Source organism: Rutilus rutilus (assembly GCF_951802725.1).
Source record: "Rutilus rutilus genome assembly, chromosome: 1".
In the NCBI taxonomy this organism is placed as follows: Eukaryota; Metazoa; Chordata; class Actinopteri; order Cypriniformes; family Leuciscidae; genus Rutilus; species Rutilus rutilus.
In genome coordinates, this window is record NC_140209.1 from 49,083,834 (window position 1) to 49,102,581 (window position 18,748).

Below are 18,748 nucleotides of genomic sequence, written 5' to 3' on the forward strand. Positions count from 1 at the left end.
GTAAAATAAATCTCTGATGTCCCCAGAGTGTGTATGTGAAGTTTTAGCTCCAAATACCCCACAGATATTTTTATATAGCATGTTAAAATTGTCACTTTTTGAGGGTGAGCGTACCGTTTTTGTGTCTGTCCCTTTAAATGCAAATGAGCTGCTGCTTCCGGCACAGAGGGCGGACCTTCAACAGCTTGTGTCCTTTTACCTCACACAGAAAATTTCTAAACTTTTAGCCTTTTATGTTCGAGTCACACAATGATGGAGAGACTCAAGAAGAGGTGACAACATGTAGAAGCAACAGGACATTTCTGAATGGTTAGTTGAAGAATTTATGCAGCTGATGTGGAGTTAACTATCTTCTAGTCATTGATTAGCATATTCTGTCATGATAATCTATAAATTGCATTCCCGGGGGCGTGGTTTATGTCAATTCTAGGGTTGGTGATGTCACTAACCCGGGAGGAAAGTGGTGTAGTCCCTACCAGCCGTTTGTTGTTAAAAAGCTATTTAAAAAAAAAGTTGCTTTGAACTTTGAGCGTTGGAACTTTGCAGATGTTGTTTATGCTCAAACAGCAACAAGACACACTAACTAAAGTTAGAAAAGTGAAATCATAATCAACCACCCCTTTAAGAATTTTCAGCTAACTATATAGGCTATACTATAGCTTCAAAACATACATCTAATCGGCCGCATTCACACTAATGTACAGCTCTATATTTTGACATATCAGATGTTTGTCTTGTCTGTCTAATCCCTTAGGACATAAATTACTGTGTTTACATTCATTTCGAGTCATGAAAGCAATTTGAGATGCAAGTGCATTCTGCAGTTAAAAAAAACGAAACTTCATAATCGATTCAGAATTGTTGAAGAGAGATTCCTAAATGCATCTGTGAATCGATTTTTTTCTCTCACCCTTAATCTAGATAGAAGCCAGGAACCTTTTAATCTACAGTCAAATGCTTCAACTATATCCCTCATTTTTAATAAGGGATTAACATGATTCCAGAGAAGCCCATAAACACTAACTGGTCTTGCTCTAACAGTTTTGACAGGAAGTCCAGTTAATGCGCATGCATTTCAGAATGAAACTGAATACTCGGTTTCTAATAATAATAATCTGCAGGCTTCCCCCAACACAATGTAGAAAAAGTTCAGTCTTCCAATAGTACAGGAAGTACTCACGTGGGATGCGACTGGCATGCCAGGGTGCTGAGTTTGTGACAAATCCATGCTTTGACGCTGTGACGATGACCCACGTTCCTGGCCGGTACAGGAATGTAAGTGTTACAATCCCATCTCCTCCAGCAAGACTGGATGCCAAGATGCTCTGGTTTCCACACACCTGAACTGTGGATTCCTTTAGGGGTGACAGGTCGCTGTTATCGAAAACCTGGACTTTAATCAGCACCTCTGTGAAAACAAGAATTAAAGGCTTTTTAAAAGGGGACATATTATGGTTTTTTTTATATTTTCAACTTTCTTTAGTGTGTAATGTTGCTGTTTGAGCATAAAAAAGGTCTTTGCTAAGTTACAAAGCAAAGTCCCTCCAAAGGGAGTTATTCTCTGTCTCAATAACTTGAGTTTCACAATATTCTTTATTTAAAATAAAAATAAAAAGGGACGAGGCCTGGTTGAGTTGTGTTAGAGTGCTGAAACTTGCGGTTATGATAAAGGGGTGTGACAATTCCGAAACATGCTCAAAGCAGTTGACCAATCACAACACACTAGTCCAGCCAACCAATCAGAGCACATTGAGCTTTTCAGAAGGAGGGGCTTCAAATATACCGTAACAAAACAGTATTACTGAGAGAATGGGAAGACAGGTGCTGCAACAATGTAAAATGTGAAAATATACTTTTTTTTTTTTTTTTTTTTACATTCAAGCATGAAAACCTATTCTAGACCACAAAAACAAAATTAAGACTTTGTTAAAGGGCATAATATGGCATCTTAAAGCAAATATTTATTTTTATAAAAGAAATCATTTTAATACAGTACGTTCTGAATATACAGAACTGACATGTACAAATAAACAATATTATAGTCAATAATTATTATAACAATAATTATACAATATTATTATAATATTATCCACAATATAGTCGAAAACAGGCAAAGGTCATAAACACTGGGTAATCAGTGCAAACAATAACAGGGTCATAGGGGCACAGGCAAAAACAGAGGAAACCAAGAAAACCGGACAGAAGATCGAAAACCAAGATAAAGAAAACCAGGAGAATGCTTGGAATTGCAGTGTAACACTAAACAAGACTTCGCAGGGAATGACAGAAAGAACCAGGCTTATATAGGGTGAGTGAACAAGAAGATGAGACACAGGTGAAAACAATGAGTGCTGATGACTCCAGGCAGAGAATTATGGGAGATGTAGTTTGTGAATGTGTGGTGATTGTCCGGGTTGGAGTGCCCTCTGATAGTAATTCCGGGCACTCTCACTGGTGATCGTTACAGAACAAAATGAAAACGAGAAATGTTGCCTTTGCAACTAGCTGAAATTGAATGTTTAAGTTCTAAAATAAGTACTACTACCATGGTAAAAATGTAATGGTTTTTATGGTATTTTTATGAAAAACAGTAGCAGATTCATTTAGTGTAAATGCACAAATGCTATAGCTATAAAATTACTGTAATTATATTCCATTACTTCTTTAATACATTTAAATCACGTCTTCATTAATAATATGCCACATTTCTGCCACAATAATACCATGGTGCAGTTAGTCTTACAACAGTAAATCCATGGTAAATGATTTGTAGATTGAAAAGCCTTCTGACTGTATCATTGGTAGTGTTTCTCCTGTTTGTCAGTGCTGTTTCATCTGGCTTTAAGTTTAAATCTCTGAGATATTTGTGTTCTTCACTGAATTTAAGTGCTTCTAATTTCTCACTGGATCTCACAGCGCTGTTTAGTGTTCGTGTGACCAGCAAGTAAACGCATCAGCTATAGTAAGCTTCGCTGCCATTTGAACTTTGAGCTGAGCGGACAAATGGTCCGTGTGGAGTAGTTGAAATGAGCAGCACTGTTTCGTTCCACTTTTGACGCATAAACATTCAATCGAAAACTTATCGAACTCTTGTTATCGTTTTATCGAGGAAAAATATATTATAATAATTGTCTTTATTGTTTTTTAATCACCCAGCTAGGCGCAAATCGCGCAATCTATTCCAAATCTACCTGTCCCTCAACAGCACATGACAGCAACTACGAATGCCAGTTTTAAATGTTAGTCAGACCATCTTTCCTTTCTAATTGATTGATAAGTGCTACACAAGCTACACAATACTGCATCCGTGTATGGTACTAAAACTTTGTCAAGTCTTATTGACTTATTGACCTACACATTCACTAAGAGTTTATCTTAGAACTTCTAGACCCAGTGACCTACACTGAACAAATGAAATGACTATGTTTAGAAGTGTCTGTCCTGATCCGACACGTGACGTACTCTGGTTTGTTTACATTGAAGACCATAAAGCATGGAGTGCAGTTGAGTCTCTACTCAGTGAGCCAGATTGTCTGCCACCATGTTCGATTGACACTGGGCAAATGCAGCAATGCTGTCTGGTTTAGTTGCTGGACATGTGCTTACTGTTCGAAACGGATGACCTGGTTCATCCCCCCCAGAATTTTTACAAGCCATTTAAAGACATGTAAACAGGCCAGGGAGATAGCAAGTCTTTGCCCTGTTTTTTGGTGATCTGGGTACACAAGGTTACTTCTGGATTCATGAAGTTTAAATATAGTTTTTTAAGTTTCCATTTTTTCTGCAAATATATTTTTATTGAAAAAACTTTTACTTTAAAAGTCATATTTTCCAACCTGAACTGCGTACCAATGTTTGTTTTGCTTTCTGTTCACGCTTGCATGCTGCAGTGTCCTTCAGAACCTCTCATTCTTTTGATTCTAAATGGGTCAATTGATGCATGTTACCATGGATACTAGGAGATGTCAGCAGGCTAACTGTGGGAAAAAAATGGGTCCCTGCATTTCCTGGTGAGGGGATACAAGTTCGGTTCAAAAAATAAGATCCTTTGAGTTAGTGATGGGCTGCAGATCTAATTGATTACCACAGATTAGGGGTGGGAGATATGACCAAAATCTTATATCACGATACAAGTAATTTTATTTTTTACAAGTAAAGTTTGCTTTAAATAAGGTTGATATAAAATAAATAAGAATTGAAATTTTCTAATTCTCATCACCAATTTCAATATCACAAAAATAGGCTAATACAAGCCTAACTAAATAAAAAATTAGCTTACTAAAGAAAAGTAAACAGTCAATTATAAAATAAGATCAAAGAAACGAAGTACAAGCAATAGAACAAAAACTATAGAACGAAGACACAAATGAAAAAGACCTACCTGATAAACTTCAAGCACTACATTAATTGTATAAAGTACTCAAAAATGCAAAAAACACTGCATAGTCATCACTGTGTAAATTAAATATACATTTATTTAATATATTCAGTCAAGAGCAGTGAGAGATTTTCTCTTTGTCTTTTGTTCTTTGATTAACATTAATGACAGACGGCAGCAGGTTTATTAGGCTGCTGTCCCTTTAAGAGTAAAAGCACGGATCTAATATACTGTTACACATGCGTTTGTTTTCTTAACGGTTTACCTTCATTTAAGACATAAATGACTGTGTTTAGAACGATACTTGCAAAGACAGGCATTTTGACACATAAGTGTGTGTTTTTGACCATTCAAGCCCACTAAGGCGCCCAAAATAACTCACATGCTGTATGAGCAGCGGCTTCATATGTGTGCTTCTCTCAGATAATAATAATGACTGTTTAGTGCGAGTTAAATCAGTTTTTTGCCCTATTTTACCTGTAAAAGAAAACCTGCTTAATAATTATCCACATCTGAATATACGTTTTTCACTTCCAGCCCGCATTAACAATTATATAGCCCTATCACTTACATATAAAATTAATAATAGTTATTGAGATTGATGTGGTTTGGAATTGGTAAAATGAGCATGGATTTTTATTTATTTATCAGAATATCGACTGACATATCGACCCTTTAACTGAAAGAGGAATCAGAGACAGCGACATGCTTAATATATTATTACATTAATATATATATATTTTAATATTACACATTCATGATTCCTCAGAAGAAGAGCTGAAAAGGCTTTTAAAAACAAAAGAATCTTCACTTCCACTCAGCCACAAGGATTTCCTGCACACAATTCCATTTCCTGTCTATTGTTTGAGTCGAAGTACAAGGCGCAAATAATCCAGGAAACATTTCTGCGACATAAAAGTTCTCAGCCTCAGCAGAAAACTAAATGTTTATTGAAAACTAAAACTAAATTTGGAAAATATAAATATTTGTCTGCCTTTGAGTGGAAGGTGAAAATGAACCCTACATTATACTACTCTTTCCATGTTTAGTCCTGTCCACTGTGATAGTCTCTTTAAAACAAACAGCACTTCATTATTTGCTTGTATTAGGGAGCGAAATCTCTTCCACTCACTCACACAGTGGCCGTCAGCGTTTCCCTGCAGGCTGCGTGTTTTTGTTATAGGCAGCTGATGAGACTGCATGGAGACCACAGCACTCGGAGTGAAGCACTAATGGACATTTGCCGGCAGTTTGCAAAGTCTCACTTTTGGATAATAAACATTTTCAACATTTCTACCCCATTGAAATGTCTTCTAGTACCACTCAACAGACCATAAACATCTCAAATGGCAAAATTATCAATATAAACCATTACGTTATGCTTTTAAACCTTTTTTTATGCAAATTTCTCTATATCTTTATCTCTGGTTTTGTTTTGTAAAGCCTTATTGTTCGGGCAAGTGTTACGGCAGAATTGAAAATGGGAAAAGATGGTCAAGTTAGGAAGTCCTACAAGACAAATTTCTGCTCTATATCTCCAGAAATACAGGTTAAACCCATGGGGGGAAAGGTGATATTAACAGGTTGAGAGGTGGTCCTGGTGTCACCAATGGCTCCAGACCACCCTGTTGTTTTTTCAGGCAGGCAGATGATGTGTTAATAGCCAAGCAGGAATGTCTGCCTGTCAGGAGCCCTGTTTGCCAAAACCACTGGGTTTCACTGGGATGCTCAGACATAAAGGCAGCGTAGCCGTATCCTTACTGTGAGGGCTGAATAAACAGCACATTTCAGTGCTAAAACACACACAGTGATGTATTAGTGGTAGCAGGGTCCAAAATGAACATTCACTCAGCACCAAAAGCAAGTAAAGATTTGGCCAGAACATAATACATCATTTAAGTTGATTTGTAAATGAAATATTTGACTGTTGCTGGAGTGATGTGCACAAGTATCCACATAATAAGCCACCAAAACAAAAACATAAGCAACGCCTTATGATCATGTGAATGATGACCTGGTCAGTGACACAATGTTCTGTGGTATAAGAGAAGGAAACCGCAAAATAGTTACATTTACACAAGAATACAAATATATAAAGTAATAGAAAAAAAATATTTATGTAATTAATTATAAATTAACTCATAAATATCTAATTAATTAATTAATTAATTAATTAATTAATTAATTGTATTTTAATCTTCAGTCACACTTTAGATTAGGTCCAATTCTCAGTATTAACTATTAAGTACAACTTATGCCTTTATAAACTTCTAAGTACTGCTTATTAATAGTTAGTAAGGTAGGTATTGGGTAGGAATAGGATTGTAGAATATGGTCATATAGAATAAGGCAGTAATATGTGCTTTATAAGTACTAATAAAAATCCTAGTAATATGCATGCTAATAAGCAACTAGTTAATAGTGAGAATTGGACCCTAAACTAAAGTGTTACCTTATTTTCAAAATAAATTAAGATATAAAAATAATAAAATAATTTTACAATGACAAAAAATTATATAGGCTATAGAATTACTATGAAATGTTATTCAATATTATTATTCAAACAGTGGCCATTAAAGGGATAGTTCACCCAAAAATGAAAATTCTGTCATCATTTACTCACCCTCAAGTTGTTTCAAAAACCTGTAAGAATTTCTTTTTTCTGCTGCAACACAGAAGAAGATATTTTGAAAAATGTCTGTAACCAGACAGTTGATGGACCCCATTGACTTCCATAGTAATTCTTACAGGTTTGAAACAACTTGAGGGTGAGTAAATGATGACAGAATTTTCATTTTTGGGTGAACTATCCCTTTAAGCAAAATTTAAGGCGAGTACATTTTCTACAGGCATTTTGTGTGTGTGTTATTAAGAGCAAACTCTCACCTCTGACAGACAGAGACAGACAAATGGATGGACACTACAGACAGACAGATAGACAGACAGATAGATAGATAGATAGATAGGGTCTCTAAACCTGCTTTGTAGAGTCCTGAGTACAGAACATCTCATAAATCATTCCCAAAAGCCTCACCCTTTCCCTAAGCACCAGCTGGATGATGTCCTTTGTCCAGGAAAACAGTAACTCAGGTCCGACAGCAGGACAAAACGTTATGCAATAGTTAGACAAAAAAACACAAAAAACAACACTATCTAACTGAAAACATACTTCTATTTGTTCTATGCCAATATTAGGGCACACCCACTCTTCATGTGATGATAACACTTCGAGATGCAGGTGGTCCCTGTCTCCTCATGAGATGCTTATAAACCAGGAGCTTTTGCAGATATTTTCAACATGTTGGTTGTTATGTGAGGAAAAAAACACTGCTAGGATCCAAGAAAAAAAGAACAAAAAAAACAACAACGTAAGATCAAATAGCTCAAGGTCTGACTTGTGACTTAGTACACATTTAGCTTGTACGCTCTGGCATCTTTACAGATTTAAAAGGCTGCAAAAATAAACCAGTCACCCAGAGTGCCAGATTTTGCTGGAAGTGAAAAAATATCTTCTATGGTCTCTGAAGGTTTTGATACAACCCCGGGGAGGAAAAGCACAGCAGAAATTTGTTGACTCAGCTCTAATGAACCCATTGTTGCTCAGGGAATTTATATAGACTTCTGCACGAGGAAATGTTTGTCGAGCCTGAAATTCACAAGACTGCTTGCTTCATCTGTCAACGGTAGGCACTTAAAAAAGAAAAAGATTTAGACAATTTATCAAGAATAAAAAAGCTTCAGCAGAAACGTATCATTTTTATCAATAAAACATTTAGAGAGCCAAGTGCGAGATTTAAAATGACTTTAACAGATAACTACCTACAACATGAATATTTATATGTTGTGCATCAACAATAACATGATTGAATCGTTCCGCTTTTCATTACTACATTTTATTTATTTCCACTGAATGAGTTGCCCAACAGTAACTGTAACAGTCTGCTAAGAATACTGCATGACGAAAAAGGATTACAAGCAAAATTAGAAACCCTTTTTAAAGCCTAATCCAGATTACTGTTTCAAAACATCACTAAACTCATATTAGACAATAATACTTAGCAAAACACAGATTTAACATAATAAACAAGCTGCTGTGCTAGAATATGTCTGGCTGTAACGTGTTTTATGGGCAAAGGGCCATCTTGGGTTTAATGTAGATGATGTAATCTCCAATTTTTCATGCATTTTTCCCAAAGCTTTTCACGCCCACCAATCAAAACATCTAGACACATTGTGATAATGTGAAGCAGGATCTGCTCAGAGGTCAGGTTTACAGGGGCTCTGCTGCTGATAAATCTGCCATTTCCTCTAAGCGCGAGGGTGTCTGGTGTCAACAAAGAAATTCCTACCTTTGAACAGCTGCCTGGGGAGTTCATGGTGGGCTGATGGCCAGACGCACACTCCTTAAAGATGTGACGGCCCGTATAACCAGAAAATCCTGCCAAGCTATTCTGTACCCTTCCGCCCACAAACAGTCCCAGATATAAAGAGCCTTAAATAAAAGATCTGCTGTCAAAGCACATGACGTCATCACCTCAGAAAGACCTTTCTATGACCTGCAAATGCAGGTGCTTTAAATGACTTGCTTTGCAAAATCACAAAACAAAACTCAATTCACTTCATATCACTCTCTAATAGTGGTTAATTGAACCATTTCAATACAAGTTAAACTCTAACGACAGCATATGGGCATGTAAAATAATGCGATCATCAAACATTAAACAGCATATAAATCAAAACTTCCTAACATTACCGAATGAAATGTCGACCTAGGAAGTGGTTAAGACTGTGCAGCTTTAGGGGTGTTGATGGACTCGATCTACCCCATTTGTTTTGATTGTCATTGTTAATCACGTAGTCTTTGACAAAAACGTGATTTTCACAGCTTTTTGTTCAAAGTAGCCTTTTTTAAGAAGATTACCCACATTCAAGTTTTGATTAAAACAAAGAATGCATGAAGCTAGAATCAAATGTTTTTTGTTTGTTTGTTTAAAAGCAGAGGCTCTGTTCTTTCTTTTGATATATTGCATGTTCAAATATTCATACAACAAAATATTCTGGGGGCCATGAAATTTTTATGAAAATGATTAAAAAAATGCTGCCGCTGGCTGGCAGGGAAAGAGTTAAACTCCTCGCTCAGTTAACTCTCTCCCCACCACTGATGGAATTTTCCGTCATTTATGAGACAATGCTTCCCTGCCATTGATGGATTTTTCTGGATTTTGGGATTTTTCGCTGTTATATGGTAGAGGGCGCTATTACACATCTTCTGAAATAGTACAGAATCTCCTGATCAAAAGACATGCGAAGAAGAAGCAGAAACAAGCGAAAGCATATAGATATATAAAATAACGCGATCATCAACACTAAACAGCATATAAATCAAAACTGCAATGTTACTGAATGAAATGACGACCCATGACGAGCTATAGGACTGTGCAAGCATTAGTGGTGTTCAGAGATGGGGGACTCGAGTCACATGACTTGACTCGAGTCAGACTCGAGTCGCAAAATTAAGGACTTGAGACTTGCTTGACTAAATAAAGAAAATGACTCGACTTGACTTTGACTTGAGATCCAATGACTCGAGACTTGACTTGACTTGAACTGTATGACTCGAGAATGACTTGATATACATTTTTATATAAATCATCGCAACATCAATTGATGAACAAAATGAAAGCAACGGAACCATTGACGCCAGTCATCAGATTCTGCGCGATTGCGTGACGCTGCACAAGCCCTGAAAAAACAAACATCGCGGTGAGCGCGGCAGCGCGCTAAATACAAAAACATCTCACAGCATCGTTTCTTTTTGGATATAAAGACTAAAATTGACCATATTCATACAAGAAGATTTGCTGTACGCATAATAACTGGTAAGGGATATCGGACGACCATCACAAGCTCGAACAGTTGAACTTCATTCACCACGTCTAAAAGTAAGCTATGGCTTAACCTGTTTGTTAATTTGACTTTCTTTAAAACTAAATCTTTAAATCTAGAGAGAATATTGGTCAAAACAGCATGCCTCTTTATACACAATTATGTTTTCAAATGTAGCTTAATGTTGTCAATATTCAAATGATAATTAATGATGGCATATGTTTTGTATAACATTTGCCACATTTCTTTCGAATCATGCTTTAAAGCCAAATATATTGTTCTTTCCAATGACAAAAAACAACATAGAAAACATAGTCGTGTTTTATGTTTCTCTTAAAGCAGGGTCAGATGTTATCAGGGGGTTGGGGGCAAAATGCCAGCAGAATTAATATGCACCCAAAATTCAAAATGTGGTGGAAAAATTTCCCTAGTATGAGTTATTTTTATAATTAGCCTAGGCGGATTTAACTTCATATTTAAAAATATATAACTTATATAAAGGGGATGCCAGTTTGAAGAATGCCATTTGGTGGCATAGGAACCATTATACTTTTTGTGAATTGTTTAAATACCTTTTAATGGTCTTCTGCAATGTTTGAGGCATATTTATTTTTTCATGCTTTAATGTTGGCCTAATTTCAGTTACATTTACATTTTAGGCTATGTAGTTTGAAATTTTATTTATTTTTTATTTTTTCGATTTTTATTGTAGTAATCACTCAGCTGTATGTGGAAATGCATATTTTAAAAAAAATGTTGCAAATAAAACCATAGTCCACAACTTCTGTAGTTTTAACTTATTTTAATATATAAATTCAGTGAAATCATCAAACGTGTGTATGACTTGCCAGTGACTTGTGACCCAAGCTACGACTTGACTTGACTTGCTTGACATAAAGCAGTGACTTGACTTGACTTGACTTGCTTTTCGCAAAATTGACTTGGACTTGCTTGAGACTTGAAGGTTAAAGACTTGAGACTTGCTTGTGACTTGCACATGTGTGACTTACTCCCACCTCTGGTGGTGTTGATGGGCTCGATCTACTCCATCTATGTTTTTTTGATTATCGGTCTGAATCCGATCTGGATGTAGTCTTTGACAAAAACACAATTTTCTCAGCTTTTTGCTCAAAATGTAGCTTTTTTTAATGAAACTTACTCACATTCAAGTGTTGATAAAAAGGATGCATTAACCTATAATAAAACTTTTTTGTTTAAAAGCAGATGCTCTGTTCTTTCTTTTGAAATATTGCATGTTCAGATATTCAGACTACAAAATATTCATGGGGCCAAAAATTATCAAAAAATCAAGCGTAGCATCAGTTCTGGCAGGTCACGTTAGTCAAGCTCGCGTCAGCTGACTCTCAGCTGATCCACATCTACCTATAGGAATACGACGCCCAGGGTTCGAATTACGTGGGAGCCAGTGGGAGCTGAGCTCCCATAGAGAGAGGATGAGCTCCCATGAAAGCAGTAAAATCATACACCTGTGGGGGTCTCTAAAAATCATCAGCACCATTATTTTAAATTACAAATAAAGCACTTTTTCCTTCGGACTACTGTAGCGTGACTTAAAATATAGGACAAGATGCCAAACACATGGATCTCACGGGATCTCGGATCGTCATAACACTACATCCTTATGCTTAAATCAAGTGATCAAAGTGCTCGTTGCCGCTGCGATCAGTGGCGCGGATACTGTGTTTGTTTGTGGCTCGCGCACAGTCTTCACTCGCTTCAATCCGTTGTGGAGACTCTCTATTCGTTCCAGTGAAATTACAAAACAAAATGCACACAAACGTGTCTCTGCCTGATATACAACCACTGATAAACATAATCGGATTTGATAAAAAAAAAAAAAAAAAAAACTATATAAGTACGGATTCGAACCCAGAACCTCTGACACGCTTGGCAAAAGTTCTACCACTGGACCACTTACGTACACACTTAAACTTGTCGGATCTATTTATTTACTCAGGGGAAAATCTCATTAAACGACAAATTAAACCAAATGTACTATTTAAATTGAATTGTGTTACCAACGCTTTTTTTTTTAAATTAAATTTGTATTATATTTACAAATTTTTATATTTTTATATTACATTATTAAGCTACGCCGCGCCTGCTCATAGGCTACTTGTTTTTTTTTTGTTTTTTTTTTAAGAGACCCCCACAAAGATGAAATCATAATTCGAACCCTGACGACGCCTATCACTGTATATAAGCTCCTTCAGTATTATCAGCAGCTATCGTGTTTCTCAGGAGTTAATTACCCTCCTCCATCCCCAGCTCCTCCTCTCGCCCAGCCAGGATTTGGCATTATGATTCCCCTTGAATCAGAATAAATTCTCAAATTATGTTGTACTTTAAAATCTTGAATTAATGATCCGCATACATTCATGTTGGTTCTGTTCTGTTTACCCCAAGGGGGGTTATTGCTGCTCTCCCTGCTCTTATCCATGCTAGGCTGCATGGATGCGCAGGGAGTTCTTGCCCAGAACAGAACCATACCGCCAATCCAAACTGTATGCTAATTGTCAATCGTATTTGACGATAGTGGTCCTGACAGAAATGCTGGAGCTGGCTGGCAGCTTTTTTCAAAAATGCTTGCAGGGAAAGAGTTAATGAAAACATCTTTAATCATCAACAATTTTTGGCTTGTTGCAATTCTCTGATCATGGCGATTTCTTTGAAGAATTATGGGGAATGTAATTTTTCACTAGGAATTTCGATGATAAAAATGCGTTGAAATAATGCGGGCTGATATACCATCGTTTAACAACCTCGTTGCTCACAGTAGGTCTGTCTTTATAAGTTATCATTAAAAAATAATTCCCCTGTAGAGAAAATGTATGGGATATGTATGTATACTTCCAGAACCTGACTGTAGTAGTCAATTATAAAATGATCTGTATGGCTGATTTGATTTCAATGGAGCTGCATAAAGTCATACAAGTTTCGATGACATCTCATAAAAGCTTCATGCAGAACAATGCAGGGATTGTGTCCCAAATAAAAGCATAGAGTGGCAAGCCGGGGCAGCACTCAAACAAGTGCTGTCATGGTAACACTCGACTTTGCATGAGAGGAGGATGTAAAACCCCCTTAAGGGAAATCTCATCTACTGGAAGTTGACAATGCAATGACTTGCTATGTGGCGACTGGACGGTATCCTACACAATCATGAACACAAGACAAAAGGGAAGAGCAAAACAACTTTTTTCAAACGTTTCAATGAAAACACCCCAAATCTGATTTGAATATAAACCAAAAACTATTATAAGAGGAACAATACAGCTGTTTTTAAAACTGCAAAATGGGCAGGGTCAACACCTGCCTAAAGGCAAAGACCAATGCACTAAAATCTCTAGCAGTCAGTTTGCATTAGTGTCTAGGCTGGCCTTCCCTCGCCAGGCCTTTGTCCCGAATCAGAGGTGGCGGCTCTAGGTGTCAACTTGATTAGGACAGGGATGTGCGTGCCTTGCCACTGCAAAAACCCATCAGGATAACAATATTTCACGCTCTGGTAGATGCTTCACAGCGTGTCAGTAATAAACAGCGGATCCCTCAATGCGATTCACACAACCAAAACTCAACCCTTTACCTCACAACTGTAAAGCTACGCTGTTTAAACAGATGCAAGATCTTGAAAAATCTATGATCACAAAAAATAAATAAAAAAATCCTATATACACAAGGACGTAAGTGAAAATCAGTGTCAAATTTCCTGAATGTCACGATGAAAGAAGTGACAGGAAGCTGCCCTGCCATCCTGCCATTGTGTTTAAAGGGTGAGTTGACAACTTATTGTATGCAGTGCTGAGAAGCATAATCAGATTAATTTGAAACTTCACAATATCACACTTTAAAAAAGTACAGACTTTAGAGGAATTAAGAAGGATGTATAATGTTGATAATTATGCGAGAAAATGAGTCATGCTGCGGTAATTAGTTGCTGTCGTCCCAATCAAACAGTAATAAATGAGAATAATTCTAAAACAAAAAAAATTCAGTCTTTGAATCCTAGGCCAAGTTTATGTAAGACAAACTTTAATGCTGCAAGACAAAGCCTGAAAAATCTGAAAGTCAGAAAGACAGACAGATATACAAACAGATGGATGACAGACAGATAGATAGACGGACGGTCTAACAGATGACAGACAGACAGATGAACAGAGACAGACAGATAGATGGACAGACAGATGACAGACAGATAGATGAACAGACAGAGAGATAGATAGATGGACGGATAATGGACAGATAGATAGATAGATAGATAGATAGATAGATAGATAGATAGATAGATAGATAGATGAACATACAGATGGATAGATAGATGAGGAATAACATTATCTCTCACTGGGTTTTCAGAACAAATAAATTTTCAAGAACAACTCATTAATATGTATGACATGCTTAATATGTGCATAAAAAGATACTGCACATAGAACAAAAAAAAATCTCTGTGGAAGGATATGATAATGCACTCTTGTGCTTGTGCCTTGGTCCATTTTTTAAATCTAATTTTACTTTTTCATATGTCAAAAGAAATTCAGAAAACATCACGTTTTTGACTGACTCTGATTTAAATGTTTCCCATCAGCACAACAAGGAGAGCTTAGTCAGCGGAGCCCTTTCCAGCAGACTGCTTTGCAATAAAACATAGATAAAAAGGATCCAAGGCTTTTTAAAACGTCATCCCAGGTTTCTCTCAGCTCCGGAACAGGGAACTCACACATGGTTTTATTATGTGGCTTCACCTTTAGGTCTTTCTTCAAAGGGTCCCAGTAAAGGTGGAGTCCACAGGCTAGCGGTAAATTAACTTCTGATGTCAGCTTAAAAACCTCTGATGACTTTTCAGAATACAGATTACAAACCACAAAAAGTATGCTGACAGTCAAAGTTTCAAGTATTTAGGCTTTCTTTGCATTTCTGTATTTAAATGACTCAGTGATACAGGAGAACTAATAGGCCGAAATATCTGTGCCTGAGTTTGTGAGCTGCTCAGTGCACATGAGAGAAAAGACGCTTCAAGCCCACATTAATATTCATTGGAAGTCGCTGAGGAAAAAAGGGGGTTCACAAAAGAGTTTGCACAAACAGCTCTTAAAGATTCGCTTGGTGCTATGTTGACAAACTGGCAAGTAAATTTAAGTAGAACTGTCTTTAACAATTATACTGATTTTTTTTATGTTAATTTTAAGATAAAATACATTATTTAAACTAACATTAATGACAAACAAATTTGATTCAAATATGAGTGCATGTATTGTACGTAGGCCTATATTTGCAGAATAGAAGTGTTTTTTCTCTCTCTTATATTTCAATATTTGTTGGCCAAAACAATGGTTTGGTATTTCTATTTCTATGTGTTACATTTTTATTCTTGGATTTTCATAATAATAATACTCTTTAAATTATGCTGACAAGTCCACAATATGCTGTGACAGGTTTTCACTGGGGCAAGTTGTCACAAAGACCAACATGTGTTCAATGAACTTTTTTCCTCTGGTGGAGCTGGGGAAACTTAGATTTGAGAGATTTAGATGCAAAAGAGAGATTTTTATAAAAAGGATTTGTACCTCAATAAACTCTGACTTTCAAAAACAGAAATATTTTCTGGAATAAAAAGTGTGACAACTAGCCCAGGTCTCCCCTATGTATACTTTTAACGTAGGCCTAAATACATATAGATTAATTCAAATGATTAAGAACTACCGAAGTTAGAGAGGCCGATAGGGAACAATGTTGCCGCTCAGTTAACTTTCTTTTTCATGGAATTTTGGGTGGGCTTGAAAATACGAAACGATGCCAGCTTTAGTATAGTTAGTTGCTAAATACTGTGTACTTTTTTACATAAAGATAAGAATGCCACACACAACTTTGTTTCTGAAGCTCAGGGCCTGTTTAACAAACTTCTTCCCTTTACATATACACGGAGGGGTCATTTGAGGGGCCGAACAGTTTGAAATCCTTTGTTTCAAAACTGTAACTCCCATAAGGCTCTAAAGTAAATGTGCGCAAAAACAACGGCGCGTGATAAATTGCTGTGAGCCCAAATGCGGCAGTTACATAATGAAGTCCTACACGCTCTCTACACAAACATATCCCGCTCAAAGACGGATGCTACAATCTCAAATCAAACTCACCAACTGGTCCTGGGGTCGGCAGTGATTTCGCCAGCGTCCTCCAAGAACTACAGAGGAAAAGAAAAAGAAAAAAGGAACGGGAGGTGTGCGGTGGACGCATTCTTACAGCGGCATCGTCAGATCCTCCTTAAGTAACAGTTCATCCATGTTTGTTTGCGGGATGGCAGAAGACTGACTGCTCTAAAGTGCGGTTGCCACTGATGCCCACTCCCTTCCCGAGTACGGCTGCTCCGCTTCTTTCAATCCTGTTGTCCTAGATGGAGGGAGGGCGAGAGGCGAGTGCAGGGCTCCCGTGCGCCCTCTGTCGACCGAGGCTCATGCAACTTTTGAAATTTGAATCATTTTTGAAGGCCGTTTCCAGTCCTTCGTTGGCTGAGCCTGGTTTCTCCCAAGGTTTTATTTTCCTTCTCCATTCTGTCACTTGATGGAGTTTGGGTTCCTTGCCACTGTCGCCTCTGGCTTGCTTAGTTGGGGACTCCCCAACTAAATGGCCATGGGGGCACTTAATATTCAACAATATTATTGATCTGAATGGACTGACGCCGCTGTGAACTGAACTCTACGATGAAATCATTTTTGCAGAACTGCTTTATGTATCAACCCATTTAATCCCTCTGGTCTACCTTACTTTCTACCTAATTTTACACACACACACACACACACACACACACACACACACACACACACACACACACACACACAAGTTTCAAGTTTCGAAAAATACAACAACAAACAGTAAAATTGTTAAATATAACAACTGAATTTATAATTATATAGGATTAGGCTTGTAACGGTTTACAAATTCACGGTTCGGTTCAATCGCTGTCTGTTGCATTGAGACTCTGGTATGGCTTTATTTTGAAATTCTCGTCAGCAGAATAGAGGGGAAACAAACAATGTTGACAATATTGTTTATAAAATGTAACTCACAATGTTAATTTATTGTTAATTTAACTGTTCCGTTCCGTTCGCCTTACATACTTAATAATCGTGGCTTAAACATTACGTACACCAATAGCAGCGCTTAGAAATCGTGACGTACGCCAATAGCAGCGGCAAAGCAGAAGCATTGTGGGAAATACCGACTGTTTTAACGACTAAACGTAGAATTTTTGTTCTTGTCGTGTTTAACACAACCTCGCGAGTATAGCCAACGTGAAAAATCGCAGCTTGAATATCCACTCACCATCGAAGAGAAACACAGGTCGTGTCTGCCCTATAAATATAAGTCGCGCGCTTTCTATATTTGTTGTTGAGGGCGAGCAGGCTGTCGCCATCCCATTGATCGCTAGATGGCTCGGCTGATCTGGGCGGGTATACTCCCATCGTGACTCGACGATCTTTTTTTTAAAAAAAAACGTTTCTTTTTTATTTAAATAGCTGTTTTCAACATTGATAATTACAGTGAATGCTTTTTGACCATTATTCATATATCATATTAGAATGATTTCTGAAGGATCCGGTGACACTGAAGTAATGATGCTGAAAATTCAGCTTTGATCACAGAATTAAATTAGAATTATATATTCGTATTGAACCGTAATTGGCTTTCGGTTCGGTCCTGCCGACCAAAATGTAGATAGCAGTCGCGCTGGCGCGAACACAACGCAAAATAAAAAAGACATTCATTTCCACTCTCAGATATTTATTTTTTAATCGGTTTGCTTTTGAATTATTTCGACATTATGAATAAAATTGCTGCCCTCAAATGTTAACCTGGAGTCTTGCAAACTTAAAATAAAACTAAAATAAAATAAACCTTTGTTTATAACTAGGCTACTACAATAATAGCCTATACATTTCATTTTTTTATAAGGAGCGGTTTTTGGTTTATATGCTGCTAAGAAGACACCCCAGAAGATGGGTCAAGTATAGCTCCATCATTGTTCAAAGTAAAAAAAGATCATACTTTATCATGTTAGTTTTAATAAAAAAAATAAATAAATAAAAAAGAATCAAGGGAATTTATCGGGCATTTCTTTCTTTTTGCTGTATCGAAAACGTACCGAACCGTGTCTGTCACCACTCACTGTATCGTATTGAACCGAACCGTGAATTTTGTGAACGTTACATGCCTATTGAATGAAAGTATTCATTTGTTTTGAAAAACTATACTGACCCCATACTTTTGAATGGTATAGTTGGGTTCATTACTACATTTACACTACATTTATTAATTTAACATACACTTTATTGACTTAGAAATTAAGAAAATGACAGACAATTTATGTTATATGAATTTATGTTTCAATATGTGGTATCGTCAGGTTTGTATACCTCAAATTAAAGCCCAGTGATGTCCACAGATCTAATGGTAACAAAATAAAAAACGAAA

The 18,748-nt window shown here is 36.9% G+C and overlaps 1 protein-coding gene across 2 annotated transcripts in view; it reads right to left on the minus strand.

Moving 5' to 3' along the window:
• Window positions 1-16,870, minus strand: part of fam171a2a (family with sequence similarity 171 member A2a) — a 41,468-nt gene extending 24,598 nt beyond the window's left edge. Inside the window, exons 1-2 of one of the 2 annotated variants that reach the window (XM_084420410.1) lie at window positions 16,414-16,870; window positions 1,181-1,408 (exon numbers count right to left, since the gene is read on the minus strand). In XM_084420410.1, the coding sequence (XP_084276536.1) occupies window positions 1,181-1,408; window positions 16,414-16,513 (328 nt within the window). In that variant the 5' untranslated portion in view covers window positions 16,514-16,870. The remainder of the gene's footprint in view (window positions 1-1,180; window positions 1,409-16,413) is intronic. The other variant, XM_084420411.1, reaches the window with a different exon arrangement.
• Window positions 16,871-18,748: the final 1,878 nt, after the last annotated feature.